Source organism: Cavia porcellus, unplaced genomic scaffold (assembly GCF_034190915.1).
Source record: "Cavia porcellus strain 051 isolate PalLab524CR breed Dunkin Hartley unplaced genomic scaffold, mCavPor4.1 scaffold_30, whole genome shotgun sequence".
Taxonomy (NCBI): Eukaryota; Metazoa; Chordata; class Mammalia; order Rodentia; family Caviidae; genus Cavia; species Cavia porcellus.
The window spans coordinates 45320275-45340204 of NW_026947513.1; the positions used below are offsets into that span (position 1 = coordinate 45320275).

Consider the following 19930-nt stretch of genomic DNA (forward strand, 5'->3'; position numbering starts at 1 on the left):
GTTTTAAAATGTTTTAGAGAACAAATTTTAAATGCAGGTGACAACAGCAGGCCTTTTGCCTCACAGGGCAGTTGATAAACTGAGTGTTAGCTTTTCCCTGTGGCCAGGCCTCACTGTGGGACGACCCTGGGAACCAGCTGCCTGCCTCTCTCGGAAGCTGCCTTGGGTGCCCCCTCACCTCACAGTCACTTGGGCTGCTTTATATTGGACCCCCCAGAAAACTAGGTGCCAACTCTCCACATGTATGGTATTGTTAGCCATTAAACATTATAAATTGGATGAAATATGTCTATTACTACCATATGAACATAGAAATGTCTAACAGAAGAAAGTAAATGCTTATGAAAGTTACTATTATTGAGTAAGAGAACTGAATTTCCCTTTATATCACCTATACTTGCACATGATTAAACCTCTTTTTACTGTTGAAAAATTGTAAACCGTGGGCAAAGAACATATTGTTTAATCTCTACATAAAATTCTAATTAAAATATCAAAAATTTTATTGCAGACTGTCATTCTAGGTGCCATGACCTAGAGGAAACTGCCTCTAGGAAAAATACAAACTTACTTTGGACAACATAACTAATTCATGGCAGAAGCGAACTACACAAACACAGAACACAGATAAGTATTATGCATTATAACATCCTTGTTTCATGTTATCGTGTTCTAAATCAACCTGAAGGGTAGTAATCCTTGGAATAAGTGGTACAAGAACAGATGGAGAAACAATTTCTAATCATCATAACTTCTTAGAATTCAAAGCCTTTTTAGGTATTTGAAAACCACACAATTACCATACAGTGGAGTATCAGGGTTTAAATAGTGCTGTGCTAACTCTGTGCAGAGCTACCTGGCCTTCTTGTCTTCCACTTGGGAAATAAGGTAATATTTTCATTTTCTTGGTTGTTCTGTGTGACAAATAATATTGTTAAACTTACTAGTGTTCTACAAAAATTCTAAAGAAATAAATATAATCATACCTTAAATTGTTTTGAGAAATTGTTTTATAATAATTTAAAACACCTAATGATTTATTTTCTTTCGATATTGCTTGATGGAATTAGCATAGAGAAATTGGGAACTGTCTATTATACTGCTCTATCTTATGAAAAAATACCATATTTTAAAGACAAGGTCACCATAAAGAAGCCTGTGGAAATCCAACCATTCTTTCTTGACTCACTTCCTAAAGTACTTTATTTGTCTGACAGCCAAAACATTTACCTAACAGTTTTTCTGGAGACAAGATGTAATATATATATATATATATATATATATATATATATATAATACCTAGCATAACATCTGAGATGGAATAGATACTTAGTAATTTCACCTATGATTGACTACATTTTTATTGTACCATTCTAAAAGCATTTCTTTAACTTCCACTTACCATTTGTCTGTGTTCTAATTTCTTTCATCTATGGAATATGAAATGTATAACAAAAATTAAATTGAACTGCCATATATACTAAAGTAATTTCAGACATCGAGGAAATTAAATAATATATATATACATATCTTCTAGTTCCATGTATAAAAGCATATATAGCTGAGATACTGTATGACATTAATAATAAATATTAAAAGATTAATAATTGATTTAGGCAATGCAAATCATTTTTAAGAACGAATATAATTCTATTTGTACACACTCTAGATTTGTATAATTACAGGTCACTGGCATATTTAATAGTTTGAGGAAAGAAATGTATCTGTTAACAATAATTATTTGTAGGACATAAACTACAAGATAATATTATATACCAAAAATGCATTAGAATACTTTTATTTCAATTATCAGTTTACCAGAGGAAAAGCTTGTGCATCTGCATGCAGTTGTAGTGTTGGAGAGCGAATGAGCTGACGGCGTTTAGAAACTTCATAAAGCCTCTCATTAACCTGAGCATGAAACTAGGGGCAGCGGCACTCGGTGCCTGCCCACTTCTCAGAACCCAGCTCTAGGTCAAACTGTGACCCTGAGGGACTCTGAGCCTTCCACCCATCTCCACTTCAGTCTGTTGGCTGACGGAGCCATATGATCTCGTGCAGCACAGCTGAAAACGGGTTTACAAATGAGCTCCCTTTGAACTTTGCACTTTTGGTCATTGTTTGCATCAGCATGGGAGAGAATTTGTGAATAAAATGGTCTGAAAACCATCTATCAGGTGCATCACTGCAGCATCAAGTCAGTGATAGTAATCTGGCATGTGGTAGCAAGTACTCATCGAGTAGGCTAATAAACAAACCGATTATACACAGAGCCAGTAATCTTAGTAATTTCGTAGGACTGAAAGGATTTTTCACATTTTAGAAGCCAAGTTTTTTATTATAATGTTAATAAATTTCTCCTTAAAAAGAATTTGTCATATTTGTATTCATGTGATTGAATTTGTTTCTGTCAACCTTCAGTTCCTTTTCCCTGCTATTTGAGACAAAAATGAAAGGATACATAATGAACAATGACACAGGATTCTTAAGGACGGTAGAATATTATTGCTTGTCTATTTTACAGGACTCAGTAACCATGAAGCTCTTCATCTTCACCTGCCTCTTGGCTGTGGCTCTCGCAAAGCACGTAAGTGATGCCCTATTTATGAAAATCTGTTACCCAAATATCAAACAACAAACCCATTATAAGAGGGGGTTCCAGCCACGGGCAACAAGAGATAGAGATGAAGGACGCAACCCTCTAAACCTAGAGTCAAAGAAAACCTTGGCCCTCTTTACAGGACATATGCAGGCAGATGCGCTCTTTATAGAGAATTTTCCTGGTAAGGTTAGGGGCTGATTTAGTTATAGGTTACAAGGCATTTGCTTCCTTTGACATCTGTTTGAATTTACCAGAGGACTAGTTTCACGCCCCTAGTATATTTATCTGATAGCACAAGAAAGCAACAAATAAAAACCCAGATTTGAAAAACTATATCTAAAACACATGACACACCATTCATCTTGATCTCAGTAATCCAGAATCTGAGATGATTAGATAAGAAACATGGGTAACTTTTAAATACTTGCCAAATAGCATAACACAAAACAGTTCTATAACTTCCCAAAGCATCATCTTCTTTAGGTGAGAGTACTGTCATGAAATTCACCTTGCAAAGCGCTGAGCTCAGTACTGTATGTAAAGTGTTTTTAAAACACACCAATCATCTACTCACTGGTCAAGAGTATTCAGCGTCTCCCCTTCCCCAGGAACCCACACCCCGCCTCTTGTTCCCTCCCTGGATATCACCCCGGCAGTGCAGGACGACCCCTGAGGTGTTCAGAGTTCTCTGCCTCCCCTGTGACTCCACATCTCACACGTCAGTCTTGACAAGCATTTGTCATTTCTTCTCTCTTTTAGAGCTAATGCAATGACAAACTTTGAGTTTCAGTTAGAGCCAGGTACATAGAGCACCCCTGACCACGTCTCAGGGGCCACCTTACCCTCGGTGTCCCCGTGCGGGCATCACACCTGCCCCCTGCTTTCTGTCTTTCTCTCTATCAGTAAATGCCCTCAATGTTCCCTACACCAGAGCAAACTCATCCAGCTAAAACTACAGCCGTGTCCGGCAAGTGTTAGATCGGAGGCAAAAAATTAGATTTTACTACAATCTAATTGGGATCAGAGGTACAGAGTTACGTTTGTACAACTATTCATACTGAGAAATGAACTTAATTCTCATCATTCCTGTTACTGATAGAAGTGCCAGACTAGTACTTTTAATAAAAGCATTGTAAACTAGATGAGATAAAATACAGCATTCCAGCATTAAATCATCTTAAAATTCTTTGGGAACATCTATGTATATACAAAATTCCAATCTGTGACAAGATTAATACTTAAACACGGAGACCTGAACCACTTCCTGAAACCAAGAATTCTAGTGAGCTATAGCAGGAATGTATCTGAAGTACCTATCATTTGCTTATTAATATTGCAGGAAAACAAAAGAATACTATAAAGCAACTTCATTCAACTATAGGATCCCAGAAATCTATACAAAATTTCCCTACCAGAACACACACACACATATGCACACACACGTGCACACACACACACACAAAGTGACAGCTTCACATTTTAAATAAGCCATAAAAGTGAAATTTGCACTTTTTTTTTTATAGAAGACAGAGCAACAGTCCTCCAGTGAGGTAAGACATTTTAATATAAAGACAAAATCCTTTAATTTGGTAAACACATGATATACCCTAAACCAACAAGTGTGCATGTGAGTGTGTGTGTGTACACACGCACACATTCCATTCTACATTTCTGGAGCCAGAACTCAGGCTGCTCTAGGTATGTATAAAATGCTGATTTCCAAATGGCTTCCAGAGCCTGCATTTACAGCCAATACCTAGAGATGCCCTTACCAGTCATTGCAAGGACTTTGCTGTTTTTCAGGTCCTAAAAAAAGAAAAGAATAAAAAGGTGTGGGGAGGGGTTAGAAATTGTGCACAGGAAGCAGAAAATATTTTCTTTTGGTGTTTAATACTTAAGAAAACTCTGTTTCTCTTGTTTGTAAACCAAAGTTGATCAGGAACACTGCGTGGTCCTGTACAGAGTGAAGCTTCAGCCAGCTCTGTCCTCAGTACAGACACATATTACCTGCCTGCGGGGCTGGGTGGGCACTGAGGCTTTGCAGCAGTCCTAAATGCAATGAGGTAAATAATTACTATTTCTTTTTAACTTTTCTAAGGAATCTGTCAGCATCTCCCAGGAAGTAAGTTTTTTAATTTCTTAACTAAAATATATATTAACTTTTTTTAGTAAATCAAGATATTAAAATAAAACTTTATTTTGTAGAAATTTAAGGACAAGAATATGGACACTATTTCTAGTGAGGTAAAATTCAATTACTTTGGTCTATTAATCTTTGATGAATACCTGTTTCTGTAAAACATAAGTATGTCTCACTCAACAAAAAATGAGTTATTTAACTATAATTGTGAAAATATTTATCTTTTCATTGTTTTACCAAAATGTTATAGACCAGTGTAAATGAGTATCCAGGAAAGACTTGCTGGCTGTTTGTTTCCTCGTGCGATTAAAACAGAAAGTATTTGAAAGAATTTATTCTTCATGGCCCATCAGCTTCATTCTGCCTCCCTACAAAGTTGTGTTTTCTTTGCTATTACTTTAGGTAAAAATATATTATGTTGTAATTCAATAAATCATATATCATTCTTCTTTTTTTTTCTTCTTTAGGAGACCATTTGTGCCTCCCTCTGCAAGGTATGTATGATACAGAGAACATAAAGGAAAAATAGTGTTGCTTTGAGCAAAATTGAAATTAATTTGGATTAGGGAAATATATTTTGTCTTTCAAATTTGTAAACCATGATTATTATTAAAAATAAGGGCAAAATTAATTTTCTTACTTCAATCTGTAAATAATTCTATTGAAGAAAACACTTTTTTGCAAAAATCAGTTAACATACTTTATTATGAGATTCCATGAAAACTAGACAATCTCTTACTAAGAGTTAAAAATATTTCTTTCGATCTTTACATACTCCTTTCTCCATTTTATTTTCCTGTTTCAGTAAAGATGCATTGTTGCTCTTGAAACTGGTTCATCAAAATTTAAATCAGTATGTTTATAATAGAAGCATAATTTGTTACCAAAAATACATTCACTGGCTATTCTGATATAGTTCAACATGACTCAAAAACTGAAAATAATTCTGTTCTCATGCTTTACATTAGGAGGAGGGATTTCTCCCTTGTGTTCAAGAGAAAATATTTTATAAACAATGCTATAGAGAAAATACATCTAATTATTTTTCTTTTTTATTTAAGGAAGCTACAAAGAACACACCTAAAATGGTAAGAAACTTTATTTGAATAATTTTTATTCTTTCAATATGTGAAATTTAGTATTAATGGCATCTGGGAAAATCTTTAGTTTTTACTTTATTAAGCTAGAAAATGATTAAACTTGCTTTAAAATGACAATTTATCCTTTCCCACATTAATATTAACTTGAGACACTTCTTAAAAAATAAAGTGCTTTATCTCTTATTTGGTTACCAAAGTTGATCACTAATTGCAGTGACAAAACCTGATTTTATTTTTTCCTTCAATCCTTTTAACTTATATTAATGAGCATATAGATAATCTGAGAACTATTTGAAATAAACTTTAAATAAATAATGAGGGTTTAACGCAGTCACCATATTTTAATTATTATTTATTATTTCTCAAGGCATTCTTTAGCAGATCTTCTAGCGAGGTAAGAGATACTTTCTTTTCACCCCAAAATCAAGTGCATTCAGAGAGAGCAGGTTTCTAGCAGTGACACTGTACAGGAAATTGTTACCCAAATTTAATGTGATTGTGGAAAGATTGAAACCGACGCAGTGAACACTGGTTTCCTGTGCCATTTCTTTGACAAGCGTATGAGAGGAGATGAAAGTGCAGGGTACCTCAAGCCTGGGTCAAGTCAGAAGCAGAGCATTGGCCCTCAGAAGCCATGCGCTGTTTCCCGGAGCGCTGGTTCTCAAAGCACAGCCCACAGCTGGCAGCAAGGTGCTCCGAAGCATCTTAAAATCTGAAGGAGGGTCAGCTAGGTCATCACTACAAGGAAGCCCCACCACAGTTGAGATAGTCAGCAGCTCATCATGATGCACAAAGGCATCCGTGCAGGACAGAGCACAGCCTGGAGGCTCTCGGTGCACACTGAACTCTCCTCCCAGGGGCCAGGAACCAACCTTCATCTTCTAAGATGCAAGCACCAGGGCCGAAGGGAGTACCAGGGGTCACGTACAGGTAGCGAGTGCATCCCCTAGAAAACACGAGGACTGTGGGCACATGCGTCGCCCGCCGTGTGTGCAACACTTTGGGTCACTTCCTCTCTTCTGGGGGCCCTGGAGATTGAGATTGTATAAAGTAGGCATAATTAATGAAAACTTTCAAGCAAAAAATATATTTTAGTCATGAAATGTTATTTTGATATAGAATGACAGCTCAGAATATAAATGTTTTAATTTATTACGTTTCTAATAAGCAATGTAATTTCTCAGTAGTAATGGACTGGGCCATAAATGCTGAATTGTCTCTTGTACACTAGTACGAATCCATGACTAAATCATACAACTAATGTTAATTCTTCTTTCCTAAGGAATTTGCTGACATTCACAGAGAGGTAAGTGATTTTCCCTCAAACAATGTGGTAATGAATTCTCTGATGTTTTGTGGGATTTTATACCATTTTTTTTCTTACCACAACATTAAATTCACTGTGGAAGAAAAGCACTACAGAAAACAAATGTAATTTTCTCTTAAGTAACATACAGCCATTCCTTCAAATGTTCACGCAGTTTGCTCCATCCCTGTTGGACATTTACTCCCCGAATTTGTAGAAACTAATGTATCTTCCTATTCTCATTTTTACCATTTCTAACTAATATACTATCAAATAGACATGGATATTTGTGCTAAGAAGAATAAGTAAGCTATTATCCAACTGATTTGAAAATAATTAAGATATCAGTGCAGTCATTTTGCATTATTACTCATTAAATTTCACAATACTATCATAAATACATATCTACAAAAAAAGATTTCAAGGACACGGATGTTTGTGTAATTTTTCCTGTGGTCTAGAGGACTTTACTGTGTGCACAGGGAAATACTATATGATACTAATTCCAAAATTTATAGCAGAAATATTTAAAAATAGGGCATTCTAAATAAGACACTCTTAAGGAAATTTTAATTGTTTTAAGAGTCCTTCCTTGTATTTTGAGAAAATTCTTGAAGTAGCATTCTCACTTTATGCTACCTTTAATTATGTTTCTATTAACAAATATCCCAAGGTAATTGTAAAGTTTCATTGAGTTTCTAGGAATCTGTTTATTTTCACTCACTATAAAACAAAAATTCTTCTGAGACAAGATGCTTTTTTGATTTCATATTTAATCTCGAAAAATACCTTAATGAAGTCAGGTCCAAAGGTCTGGGACTTACCAGCATGTTAACTAGCAAAATGCTGTGTACTGTTTATTTTAACTGGTGTCATCCTCCATTACGTTTGCTGTGATAAAAAAGTTTAATCAGAGTCATGGTTTCCAGTGTCCATGGTCACACAAATTAAAGTTTGGTTCCTTTTCATTTCAAGGACCACACAAGTTTCTGACACAGATAAAGAAAAAAGAATGATAAACTTTTTGAAATGAGCACACAGAAAGAAAAGAGACATTGTGTAATGCAATATTTTTCCTTCTTTATACAAACGTCTGGTTATTTAAAGCAGATTTGTTTCCTCTGTAGAACCCTAAATAATGCCTTTATCTCTATAACCACCTATCAATGTTCACAGTTACAATCAATGTATGTATCTTAACTATTCTTGTGCTGGGTACATTTTCCACCATACATAAATTATTCAAAGTTCACTGAGTGCTACTAACATTTATTTGGGGCTATGGAAAGCAAAGTATGTAAATACTGATGATTCTCTTCTGCAGAACAAAAAAGATCAACTTTATCAGAAGTGGATGGTACCCCAGTATAACCCGGATTTTTACCAACGTCCCGTTGTCATGAGCCCGTGGAATCAGATTTACACAAGACCCTACCCCATTGTGCTTCCCACTTTGGTGAGTTCTGTGTTTTGGGAGGGCAGGAAGCACACAGAATGTAAAATCAGATACCTTAAATTTTAACTTAAATAGTAGAACAACTGTGAATAATAAAATCTCTTAGTCTAGAAATGAAGTTTCAAACAATATAATTCAAATACAGTAACAGCTGTAGCAATTGTGACATAAAAGTAATTGTAATATAATAGTAATTTAAATGTAATATACATGTCTTAAATAATTGTTCAGATATCATGTTACTTGGTCCCTCAAAATATTACTTAACATAAGAGAAGGTAGAACTTATTGTCTTAATCTAATGATAACAAAAAGTTATAATGTAATGTAAGAAAATGCAAGAAATAAATTTCCAAGCTCTAAGTAACATTTCCATTTGTTTCATAAAATGATTTTGTCTTAAGGAATATTTTTTTACATGAAGAATAATCACATCTGTTCTTGGCCTTTTCATCACAAACAAAAATTGCACTTTTTTCTTTTAATACAGGGCAAAGAACAGATCTCCACCATTGAGGTAAAGCAGTTTTCCATGAGGCAATTTTCTATGAATCCCTTTGTAACTAGCAAGATGTTACATAGTGTGCTAGATTGGATTTATCTTCACTTTCTTAAGCAATTACTCTAAATTTAAGGAATCCGGGAGAGCTGAACAACAACCTTGTAGAAAAATCAGGGGGACAGACCGAAAACACACACACCCAAGGATTCAGATAGAAATGTGATAAAAGATACCACCAAACATTTTGACACTATTTCCTTTCTAAAGGCATCCTTTAATATCATCATTACCCTGGGAGAGTGTGCTCCTGAAATTTTATAAATAAAATGAGAGGAATCACATGTGTGTTTCCTTTAAGCACTTTGTCAAAGTTAGGTATTACTGAAAGGGTACTCCTGGCCCATTTCTTGCTGTTTTTCTAAAGAACGCTAGAATGGCACTATATCCCTTTGAAACAGGACACAATTTTTAAAAATATTTTTCAAGAACAGAGCTCTCAGTACAATCCTAGGAGACCATCCTCCAAAATTTAAGAGATGCAGCAACTGAATTGTAATGTTTTTGATCAAAACCAGAAGTAAAGCAGACTTAGAACAGGTACAAATATCAAGCATTATTTGGAAAATAAGTCTGGCACAGTGGAACACATCTGTAATTCCTACATTCAGAAGGCTGAGGCAGGAGAATCCTTGCAAGTTTGAAACCTGCCTGGACTACAAAGTGAGCTGAAAGGCTAAAACTCCATCTCAGAAAGACAAAAAAAAGAAAAAAAAAAAGAAAGAAAAAAAAAAGAAAGAAAGAAAGAGAAACAAAACAAAAAAAAAAAGAAAGAAAAGCTTTTCTTTTTTAAAATTTATTATTTTAGGTTTTTCAGGCTAATAGGTATAGTATTACATCAGTATTTGAATACATCAAAGGTATTCTGTGTAAAAATACAATAATATTAGTCTAGTATTACTCATCCACCTGTGCAGTATCCCCTTGCAGGCCCCCTGGCCAGCAGGTTGGACAGATTCCCGTAACCACACTCAGCTTCTCAGCACCTCGCACCCCTCGTCTGTATGCTCAGAAATGCAGGAAAGTCAGTTGCTGTTTTCGTTCCAGCCCATGATACAGTGGATTTTAATTTAAAACCAGTGAACAGTTTACTAGGTAGGGAAATGTCGCCATTTCATGCAGATCAATCTTCTGAAAAGAATTATTGAATTAATCTGAGTCTACTAGATATTTGAACACATAAAAATTAAAAATCATTTCTATGTTCCATATCCTTGCTCTCAGAAAAATTAATGTATTTTATTTTTGCCTATTAAATGCAAGCAGGCATATGAGTATAGGCACAAATATATGCATATATTTTTCTTAGAATATCCTTTTCCTATAAACTGATTTTCCTCTTACTGATGACCACTGAAATTTTGAGTACGATAACTCAGAAATAATGAAGGCAACTACTTGTAAGAATATGATAAATAATCAATTAAAAAGATTTAATCATATGTAAACCAATTGATCAAGCTGAATTTGTCACTTTCCATAAGGAATAGAAACCTGATTGTTGAGTGACTTTTATTCTTTATTCTTTAAATTTTTTTAATTAATTACACTCTAGAGTGTGGCATGAAGGCTCACACTTTGTCATCTCAGCATGTGGGAGGCTGAGGCAGGAAGATTTCAGCAAGTTCTAGGAGAGCATGGGATACTTACTGAGTTCAAGACCAGTCTGCAGCCCTTAGTGAGGACCTAGCTCAGACTTCATGGAGTCCTCACGGCCATCACCGCTGAAAGGTTTCTAGCACACACATTAGTAGTGGCACCTGCAGCACAATCTCCTTTCACAGCGTTGAGAATGTTGCATGATTTAGTTTTTCTAGCTCCTGTTACAACTCATTTGGGTTTGTTTTATGTTTGAAAATATTTATTTCTAATTTTAATATATATTTGGGTGGACTCATGTTTTTCCAACACACGAGAATTCACAGTAGCTTTTTGCTGAGTTTAGCTGGTGGTTCTGAAGTAATACTGCAGATTTCAGCGCAGTTCTAGGAACTCTTCTTGCCTGTTATTAAGAAGATCTCTGCTCCAAGCAGGCTACAGTACGTGCAATGAGAGCAGCCCCAGATCACTTCATCAAGAGGAAGGAGCTAGTAGGTTTATCAGTACTTGAAAAACGTGCTTTTTAACCTCCCTAACACACCCATGTGTGATTTCCACCATGGATGGTTTTCTGAGTTCATTAGAGGTGCAAATAAAAAAGATTTTTCCAGCTCTGAAAGAACTCATTGATGGCAGAGATGGTAAGAGGCAGATTAACAGCAAGGAGGAGATCAGACCCCAAGAAGAAACCCCACCTGTGGTCACCGCAACACTGGGACCCGGGCACTGGGCAAGCAAGGATTTCACAAGCGAGTGACAAGGGAGAGAGGGACCAGCACCCACACGTCTTGCTTTTTGCTTGCAAGAGTAGCTTCAAAGAATTCAGGTCTTCTCTGGTAGGGAATCCCTGCACTAGGTACTTTTTCCTTTAAATTTGGACTCTATTAAATTTCGAGCTTTACCATGTGATTTGCCCCTTTACCTACCTAAACTATACTTTATTTAATATTTTCTTGAAATTGCTCATTTGAAAATTAGTCATAGAAATTTGATGCATATATATTTCACTCGACTCACACATTTGATTATACAGCCATTTTGAAAATAAACATAATTTTTTAATTATCACAATATGTCAATTTAAATTATTTGCGAACAATCTTTTGAATGCATTCACTCATTTATTCATTTTCTAGAAGATACATTTAATAAACACTGTGTTTCTTACATATTTGCATACCTGGTGAATACAGAAGTGATTAAAAGAAGAAACACAAATGGATTTATATTTCCTTTGTTAGCTTTACAAATAAAGAATGTTCTTGCATATGTCCAAGAGGAAATGATACACAACCAACAGAGTAAAAATAATGTATCTAACTCTTTTATTATTTCTTTTAAGGACATCCTAAAGAAGACTACTGCTGTGGTAATGTATTATTTCTATGTGAAGTTATATGTCACTCCTTTTCTAAAATCTAACATCAAAATATACATGCTTTTTAAATATTCTTTTAACAGGATAGAATATTCACTTTTAAAATATTTTATTTTTAAATGGCACACATATTATACAAGATACAGAGCATACAGTTATATATCAACACATATATGCAATGTGTAATGATCAAATCAGGGTAATTTGATATTAACATTTCAAGTTATTTAAAAATATGATTCCTTGCGATCCTTTGCCTGAAGTTGTCTCAACTCATCTGAATTGTTTTTGTTAACACCTATCACGTAAGCAAGACCCTTCTGTAGTGGTGCTTTCAAAGTGGTGCTTTCTTTTTTTAAAAAAAAAATCAGGTTTTTAATGCTTTTTAAACTAATAATTTAACTAGTAATTAGTCTTACCATATTGCTTCCTTGTATATGAGAAAGCGCTTCTATTCTACAAATACTGAAAATATTTTGCTAAAGACTCAACTACTATTCCTAGGTTTTATGATTATTAATTATTATTTTATTGTTTTATTTCTCTAGGAATCCTCTAGCAGTTCATCTACGGAGGTAAGTGACTTTTAAAATCAACTAACCAGCAAGTTCATTGAGAAATAGTTTTCCTGCTGTTGGGTAATTATTTTAATAAATTAAATGTTGCTAAATTTTAGCAGCACTACAGCAAAATATACCGTAGAAATAAAGGAAAGGCCTCATAGGAAATAAACCCAAGCTCAGTGAGAGGTGAGAAAGGGGCCCCCTCCACCGCCCTTCCGCCTCACACTCAGACAAAGCGCAGCACATGCTGGGCCTTGGAAATACCACTTTTTAACGACACCGAAGTTTAATCGGGACTGCCTTCACCACAGCTTTATCCAAAACCGTCTCTCCTTAGCTTGCCACGCTAGAAAGGGGCTGGATTGTGAGCTGCGTAAATCTGTTTCCATAAACACCTGCTGCCTGCCTGAGCACAGCGGACAGCACCCTGCCCTGGAGAGCTTGGTCACAGGCCGGTGCGGCCACAGGCAGGCTGACTGCCCTCTCTCAGAGCTTGGGGTGTGCTTTGCTGGAGAAGCACCACAGTCTCCAGGAGAGGGCACGCAGACTCCAACTCAGTGAGAGCAGTGATCCCTCCCCTTCCTTCCTGTCCCCCCTCCTCTCCTGTCTCCCCTGCCCTGCTCCTCCTTCTCCTATAGTTTAGGAAATATGACATTTCATTACATGAACAGTGAAGATAATGTAATCAACCAAGCACCATTACGTTAAAGAAAAGCTTTCTCTGATAATGAGTATTTAAACTCATTTAATGCATATTAAGTTCCTGTAAGGTAGGACTTTGATTTTTGGTAACAATGGCATGGCCTTGCAAATCTAGCCCTAACTCCCTAGTGCTGCAGATAAATTACTGGTGGATTATAAAGCTGATTTTCATTTTCTTTCTCTAAGAAATCCACTGACGTATTTATTAAGGTGAGTCATTTTCCTTCGCTGAGATTATCTAACGTATACCCAGAATACTTTCATTTGTATCTAATAATATTTTTTATTATTAACAGAAAACTAAGATGGATGAAGTACAAAAGCTTATCCAAAGTCTCCTGGTGAGTTTTCATTACAAACATTCACAACACAACTCAACACTGTTTATACATTTTCAAGTTGCTGTTTTTATGACAAAAGAAAACTATTTTAAATAAATTCCAGTTTCCCTGTGTCTTCCTTATGCCTGTGAAAACTGTTACAGAAGTATTTATCCTCTATATTAATTATATCACAGGGAGGTATCTGCCCAACTGTTATGCTCTGGGAATTCTGAAACACATTAATTTTCCACTTCATAAAAATGGGGCCAGGGATATGGCTCAGCAGCACAGCGCCTGCCTGGCAAGCATGAGGCTGTGAGTTTGAGTTATAGTACCAAAAAAAAAAAAAAAAAAAAAAATGGAAGTGTATCCCAAAGAAGGGTGCCGCTGTTTAATTACAATTTGAATCCCTACAGTAACCTCTGACCAGGCCATTTAGAGAGTTCAAAACAGAAGGAAAGGAGCGGAGTGCCTGGGGATCAGAAGCTGCGTGACAGGCACCCAGCAAACGCTCTCTCTGTATTAATTCACTTACGTCTGCAAGATAAATAACTGAGAGATGTGACTTGGCTCAAGGTCACGGGGTCTACTAATAAATCCACATTCTCCCTGATTCTAAGGACTGGTTTTTCTGCTGGACATGGAAGAGAAACAACCTGAGACATTTAGTAAATCAGGACATTTCCTTTCACATAAGCATTTTGGCCTTAAGAGTCTGAATTCACCACATGATTCTTTCAGTACCAGAGTTCATCCTGAGAATGTAGACAGAGTTAATGGTATACAAATAATCTTCCTTTTGGTTAGGTCTATTTGGTATCATTTAGAACTTAACCAAATATAGTTTCAATTCACTTGGTTAAACTCAAGTCTGCTCTGACACGTAGAATACAGAGATAATTATTTACATGTTTTTCCAGAACATAATTCATGAATATTCCCAGAAGGCCTTCTGGTCCCAGACCCTAGAAGATGTTGACCAGTATCTGAAATTTGTAATGCCGTGGAATCACTATAATACAAATGCTGACCAAGTCGATGCCTCTCAGGTAAGTTCTTTCTTTTTATTTTTAATTTTAAAATTAGTTATATTTTGTGATAAAAGCTACAGAAATGAGAGAAAACTTCAACAAGCTATCAATGAGAAACTGAGACAAAATTAAATAAAAATCTCTAGAATCAAAATTCAGTTAGGAATCATAGTGCAAACACAGCTATAATAAATGAAAATAAAAATTATACGTTGGATTTACATTGGATTAAAATTTAAATATTCACTCACAACATTTTAGTTCATTCCTGTAACAGTTCTTTGTGTGTGTGTGTGTATGTGTCTGTGTCTGTGTCTTTTTGAAACAGGGCCTCACAGGGGCTGGGGATTTAGCTCAGCAGCATAAGCGCCTGCCTTGTAAAGCAGGCAGTCGTGAGTTCGACCCCTGGTACCGATAAAAAGGAAAAAGAAAAAAAAAAAAAGAGAGAGAGAGAGAGACAGGGCCTCACTATGCAGTTCAGGCTGGCCTTGAGCTCACTTTGTAGCTCAGAGTGGTCTCGAACATTCAAGGATCCTCCTGCCTCAGCCTCCAGAGTGCTAGGATTATAGGCATGCCCACCACACCCAGCTCCTATAACAAGTCTTAGAGATCAAAATAGAAAATATTATTTCCTTTTTATAAAAATAACTGAAATTATAAAAATGCCTGAAACAAGCTGTATTTGCATTTATTTTCCATTTTATTTTTAGAAAGTAACATTTAGGAAAGAGTTTTCTCAGATATGAGAAATCAATGGAAAAACAACAGTGGATTGACAAGACAGAACTGATAACACTAATTCCTATCACCTGTGAGTTAGAACCAGAAGACTTGATGTAAACAAACATATGATTTTAGACAAGTCACTGTTTCCCAGAATAATTTTACAGTTTAATTTTAGATAGATAGCCATGTAATGTTTAAAGATATCTTCATATTATTATGGATGCTCAGTACCTACGCCTATGTTTGCTTATTGACATGACAAAGATTGCCCTAACCATTCCCATGGAAAAAATAAACATTTTGGGGCATTATTTATCAGAAATATTTTTAAAAATGAAATGTGCTATTTCTTTCCTTTTAAGGAGAGACAAGCTTGATTCTTGGATTAACTGTTTTTACCTTGTCTTGGTAAGTATGCCGCTGTGCCTAAAATGAAATGATAATTCAAGCAGGATTTTTATGTGATCACACTGTGAAGAACGTGATTTTAAATCTTTTGTTAAGCACTGTATTTCAGATTTCATTTTAGCTCAAGAAATATTTTAGATTCCAAGCATATCTTTTTGACTCACAAGTGCAAGTTATCATTGCATCATGCACACGTGTGGTTTATAAATATTTCTTAAATAATCAGCAGTGAGCTCCGGTAGCTAATGGCAGGTTCCCTGAAGCCAGGCCCCGGAGGAAACAGTCACAGGGGTACTCTTCACACAGTGTGGCCCCCACCTAGCTGTCTGCCAGGCCGCTCTGACTCAGCATTTCCATTTGCTGAAGATTCCTAACAATCTACCGGACCGCTGGCTCCTTGGCCTCTTCCCTTCAATGGTATAAAGTATTTTGAAAGGCCATCTTGTTATCTACAGAAGCTAACTTCATTACACCAAGACAGTTCACAAAACGCAGCCCAGCCAACACAGGGCCGCGGGTGGGATGAGCCTCCCAGACAGCACCCAGTCACACAAACCTAGAGCACCTCAGGATAAGTCCCTGCTTCTCCCCCACCCCATCCTCTGTCCTCGTCCCTCTCTGCTCCTAGTCAGAGTGGACTGGGAGGTAGTGAATGCTGTCTCAGTGCGGTCACCTGTGCTCTCCTCACAGATGCTATTTTTTAGATCTTAAATATACACTTTAAACATGACAAAGGGGCTTTCAAAAAAATGTAGTCTAGTTCAGTGAATACTTGCCTAATGTACACAACCTGAGTTTGAGCCCTAGCACCCCACGCGTGCATGCACAAAGTAACGTCTATCGTAACTTACTAAGAGCTTATGACTTACCAGCCACAGTTCTAGCCCTGTGCCTATATTAACTAATTTAATGTTCATAAAATCTACGACAAAGCTAATATTATTATTTGAGATAAGGGGACTGAGATCCAATTGGCATTGAATAAATTATTCAAAATAATTTAATAAGTGGCAGATCCAAAAACTGAATACGGGTTTCTAGCACTGGGCTTAAACACTCCACTATTTATGCCAAACCGTACTCAAAGTATGGCTTGGGAGTGCTGGAGAGGGTTTCATTTCTTGTTTCTCTTTTTAATTTTTGTTAATCAGTTTGAGCAAATTGTTACAAATATTCTTTGCTTTGTCCTGTCATTCTGGCACTCTTAAACAGTGAAGAAGGATCAGGTGAGCTAACCTCAACTGAGAAAAATAATAACATAACCATTATGAGTAAGAGCTGAAAATACGGTTGTATTTTACATTTAAAAAACCAATATCCCCTCTGCTGTCATTATCTATCACAAATGCTACGTTTTCTGTAAAAGCTTCTGATGTGCCCCAGGTTTTGAGTAACTTAAGGATAGGGAACTAAGATACCAAACGTACTCTCTTTAAGCCTGTTTAAATAATGACACAGAATGAACACTGCCCTGATAAACACTCCTATAGAGGTAGAATGCAGTAGCACAAGGTTGAGAAAAAATAAGGCACAGGATATTGAACTCACAGAAAAAATATAAAATAAACAAAGAAAACCTGAAAAGTATACCATAACTTTGAATTCACTTTTAAAATGACTTAATGAAATATCCTCACCAAGTCATTTTGCACTATAAAGTTATTTTACTGAAATCTAGATTCTAATTATATCAAAAACTTTAAAATATATGAAGCAGACATATTTTGTTTTCCCAATAAGCTATGCCCAAAATAAGAATAATTAAAACGTTCCTTCAAATTAATATGTAGCTATCATTTATTAAATGCATATAAATACTATTTTATATGGTAGACTGAATACATTATTAACTTATTAATTTGTTCAAATTTACTTTAGCATGAAAAAATTTCCCTTTTTACTTCATAAACTTCATTGAGTCTACCAAGCATAACCACAAAGAACTACTAAAATATTATGTCCAGCTTACATTTCAGGGCCAGACAATACTAACTAATAGTTATAAATGAAAGCAACCGGATAGACCCAGCAGGATATTTGTGTGTGTCCTGTAAATAAGCAAATGTTGACTTTTGGAATATAAATTCAGCACTGCCTTATGCTTTTGCAGGTTTAACTGGAAAATCTACCCTCTACAGTCTCTTTCTCTGCCTTTTAACTTCACGCTCCCAGCATATTTAGACAGACTTACAGACAAGACAGAAATCCTGAGCCAAAGAAGACCCCACAGGGCGCCTTCGGAATTCCAGTCTTTCTGCTGGTCCGTGTCAAATCTGTTGGATCCGTATTGTTGCATAGGAGCTGCGTTGATAACTAATTTAACGTGTTTCTGCAACTTTTTTTTCTGTTAAACCACATTACTTTTCCTCGCAAAATAAAACTCTAAGTGCATCCCTTAGTGCGTGGTTGTCTTTTGCAAAGCTTACGCTGACCCATGAGGCTGCTGATGCTAACAGCAGCAGTCTTTTCATCCCTGACATTCATCATCTGGTGGCTTTCATCACTTTCCCATCACTGGGACAGGGTACCTGACCCTGACTTAAGGAGGAGGGGTTCATTTAAATCAGTTTCCAGCGGGTTCTGTGCAAAGTTGACGAGGTCCAAGGCAGAAACGCGGGATGCAGGAAGACTGCTCATCCCATGCCAGCCAGCAAGCAGAGAGAGCGGGAGGAGCCAGCGCCAGCAGTGCACCCTTTCTGGTCTCTGCCAGGTTGCCTGACTGACTGACCCACCTCAGCATGTGATGCCCCGCACTCCAGCCACCTCCTACACTCTTGAGACTTCAGGGAAATATCTCACATTTAAACCAGAACACATAGCCACCAGAAAAATAATTGTGTATGTTTTGGGGCAGGAAACTTCAGTCTTACTTGCCATAAGCAATAAATCTGAAGACAGCAGATTATACTCCTGTAACCGTAGGGCTCCCAGTACCCTACAGCGGCTCTGACTTAGTCAGCTTTCAGCTGCCACAGAGTTAAACCCAGATCTTCCCCTGACCCTGGGCCCCCCAGGCCACTCCACACCGTCACCCTGTGGTTGGGAGTCAGGCCTGGAGAACATCGGCCTGTAAGCTCTGTTCCTTCCATTCTTCCCCAATACTGGTGCCACCGACTGAAGAGTAAACCAGCAGCTCAGTGTGCACATGGGTTATAAGGGAAGGTACGAGGCCTAAGCATGTCCAGAGAAGACATGGAAGAGACGGAAAATGACAGGAAATAGCATCAAAGAAGAACGAAGAAAGATGAAGGCTGTTTGAGCTTAGGAATTTGTGCTAAGCCTTTGGCTGTGATAGGAAAATATCAGAGGGATGAAAAGACAGTATTTGATGGGTTTATCTCTGACTCCATAAAATACTTCAGTCCCCTTCTAATGAAGTCCCTTCTATTTAGTTCCCAGCAGACCTCAAACTCACAGCGATCCTCCTGCCTCAGCCTCTGAAGTCCTGGGCTTACAGATGTACCCACCATGCCCACCATGGCTCCTTTCTTATGCAGGCTGGTCTCTGAAGAGTTTTTCAGAAGGTGAAATGTGACATATTTTGAAAAGTGGAACAGTTAAAAACTAGAACTTTCCTTCCTCTTTGTGGAAAGCTTAGTATGTAATGTATTACCTGATAGTTGACGTAACTGCTCTGTTACCTACACCAAACCAGCTTTTTCTGCAAAACACTTCTCCCTGTTAAACTGCAAGCCTGTTTCTACAGCCAAACCTTAAAGGATTTTTAAACATTGTTGTTTACTAATGATAGTGAACATTTTATCCTTGTCTAGCTAGCTAGCTGTCTTCCGCAACTCTCCTTAAGCTTCAAAGATTCCTCTGGCCAGGAAGCAATGGTCCTGTCCATAGCACAGCCTAAGATCACAAACTTTACTCACCTGCTTACCTCAATAACCTGAACTGAATCTGAAAATAACTGTAGCTCTCTTTGAGCCCCAAAACGTATGGAACTTTCTCTGATGTTCTTTGAAGCATTTTCTTCATTAATCTATCAGTTTTAGTGATTTACCTTACAGCAAACAGATGAATGATGTGAG

General features: G+C 36.8%; 1 protein-coding gene across 1 annotated transcript; it reads left to right on the forward strand.

Annotated features, from left to right (window-relative positions):
- The first annotated feature begins 854 nt into the window (after positions 1-854).
- On the forward strand, positions 855-18290 carry Csn1s2 (alpha-S2-casein). Its single transcript, NM_001172894.1, is given in 18 exon segments — positions 855-888; positions 2525-2587; positions 4126-4152; positions 4701-4724; positions 4808-4846; positions 5210-5236; positions 5804-5830; positions 6210-6236; positions 7125-7148; positions 8473-8604; positions 9095-9121; positions 12105-12131; positions 12689-12715; positions 13592-13615; positions 13702-13746; positions 14649-14777; positions 15848-15893; positions 18004-18290. Coding segments are annotated over 16 exon segments (672 nt in total). The 5' UTR covers positions 855-888; positions 2525-2536; the 3' UTR covers positions 15863-15893; positions 18004-18290.
- Positions 18291-19930: the final 1640 nt, after the last annotated feature.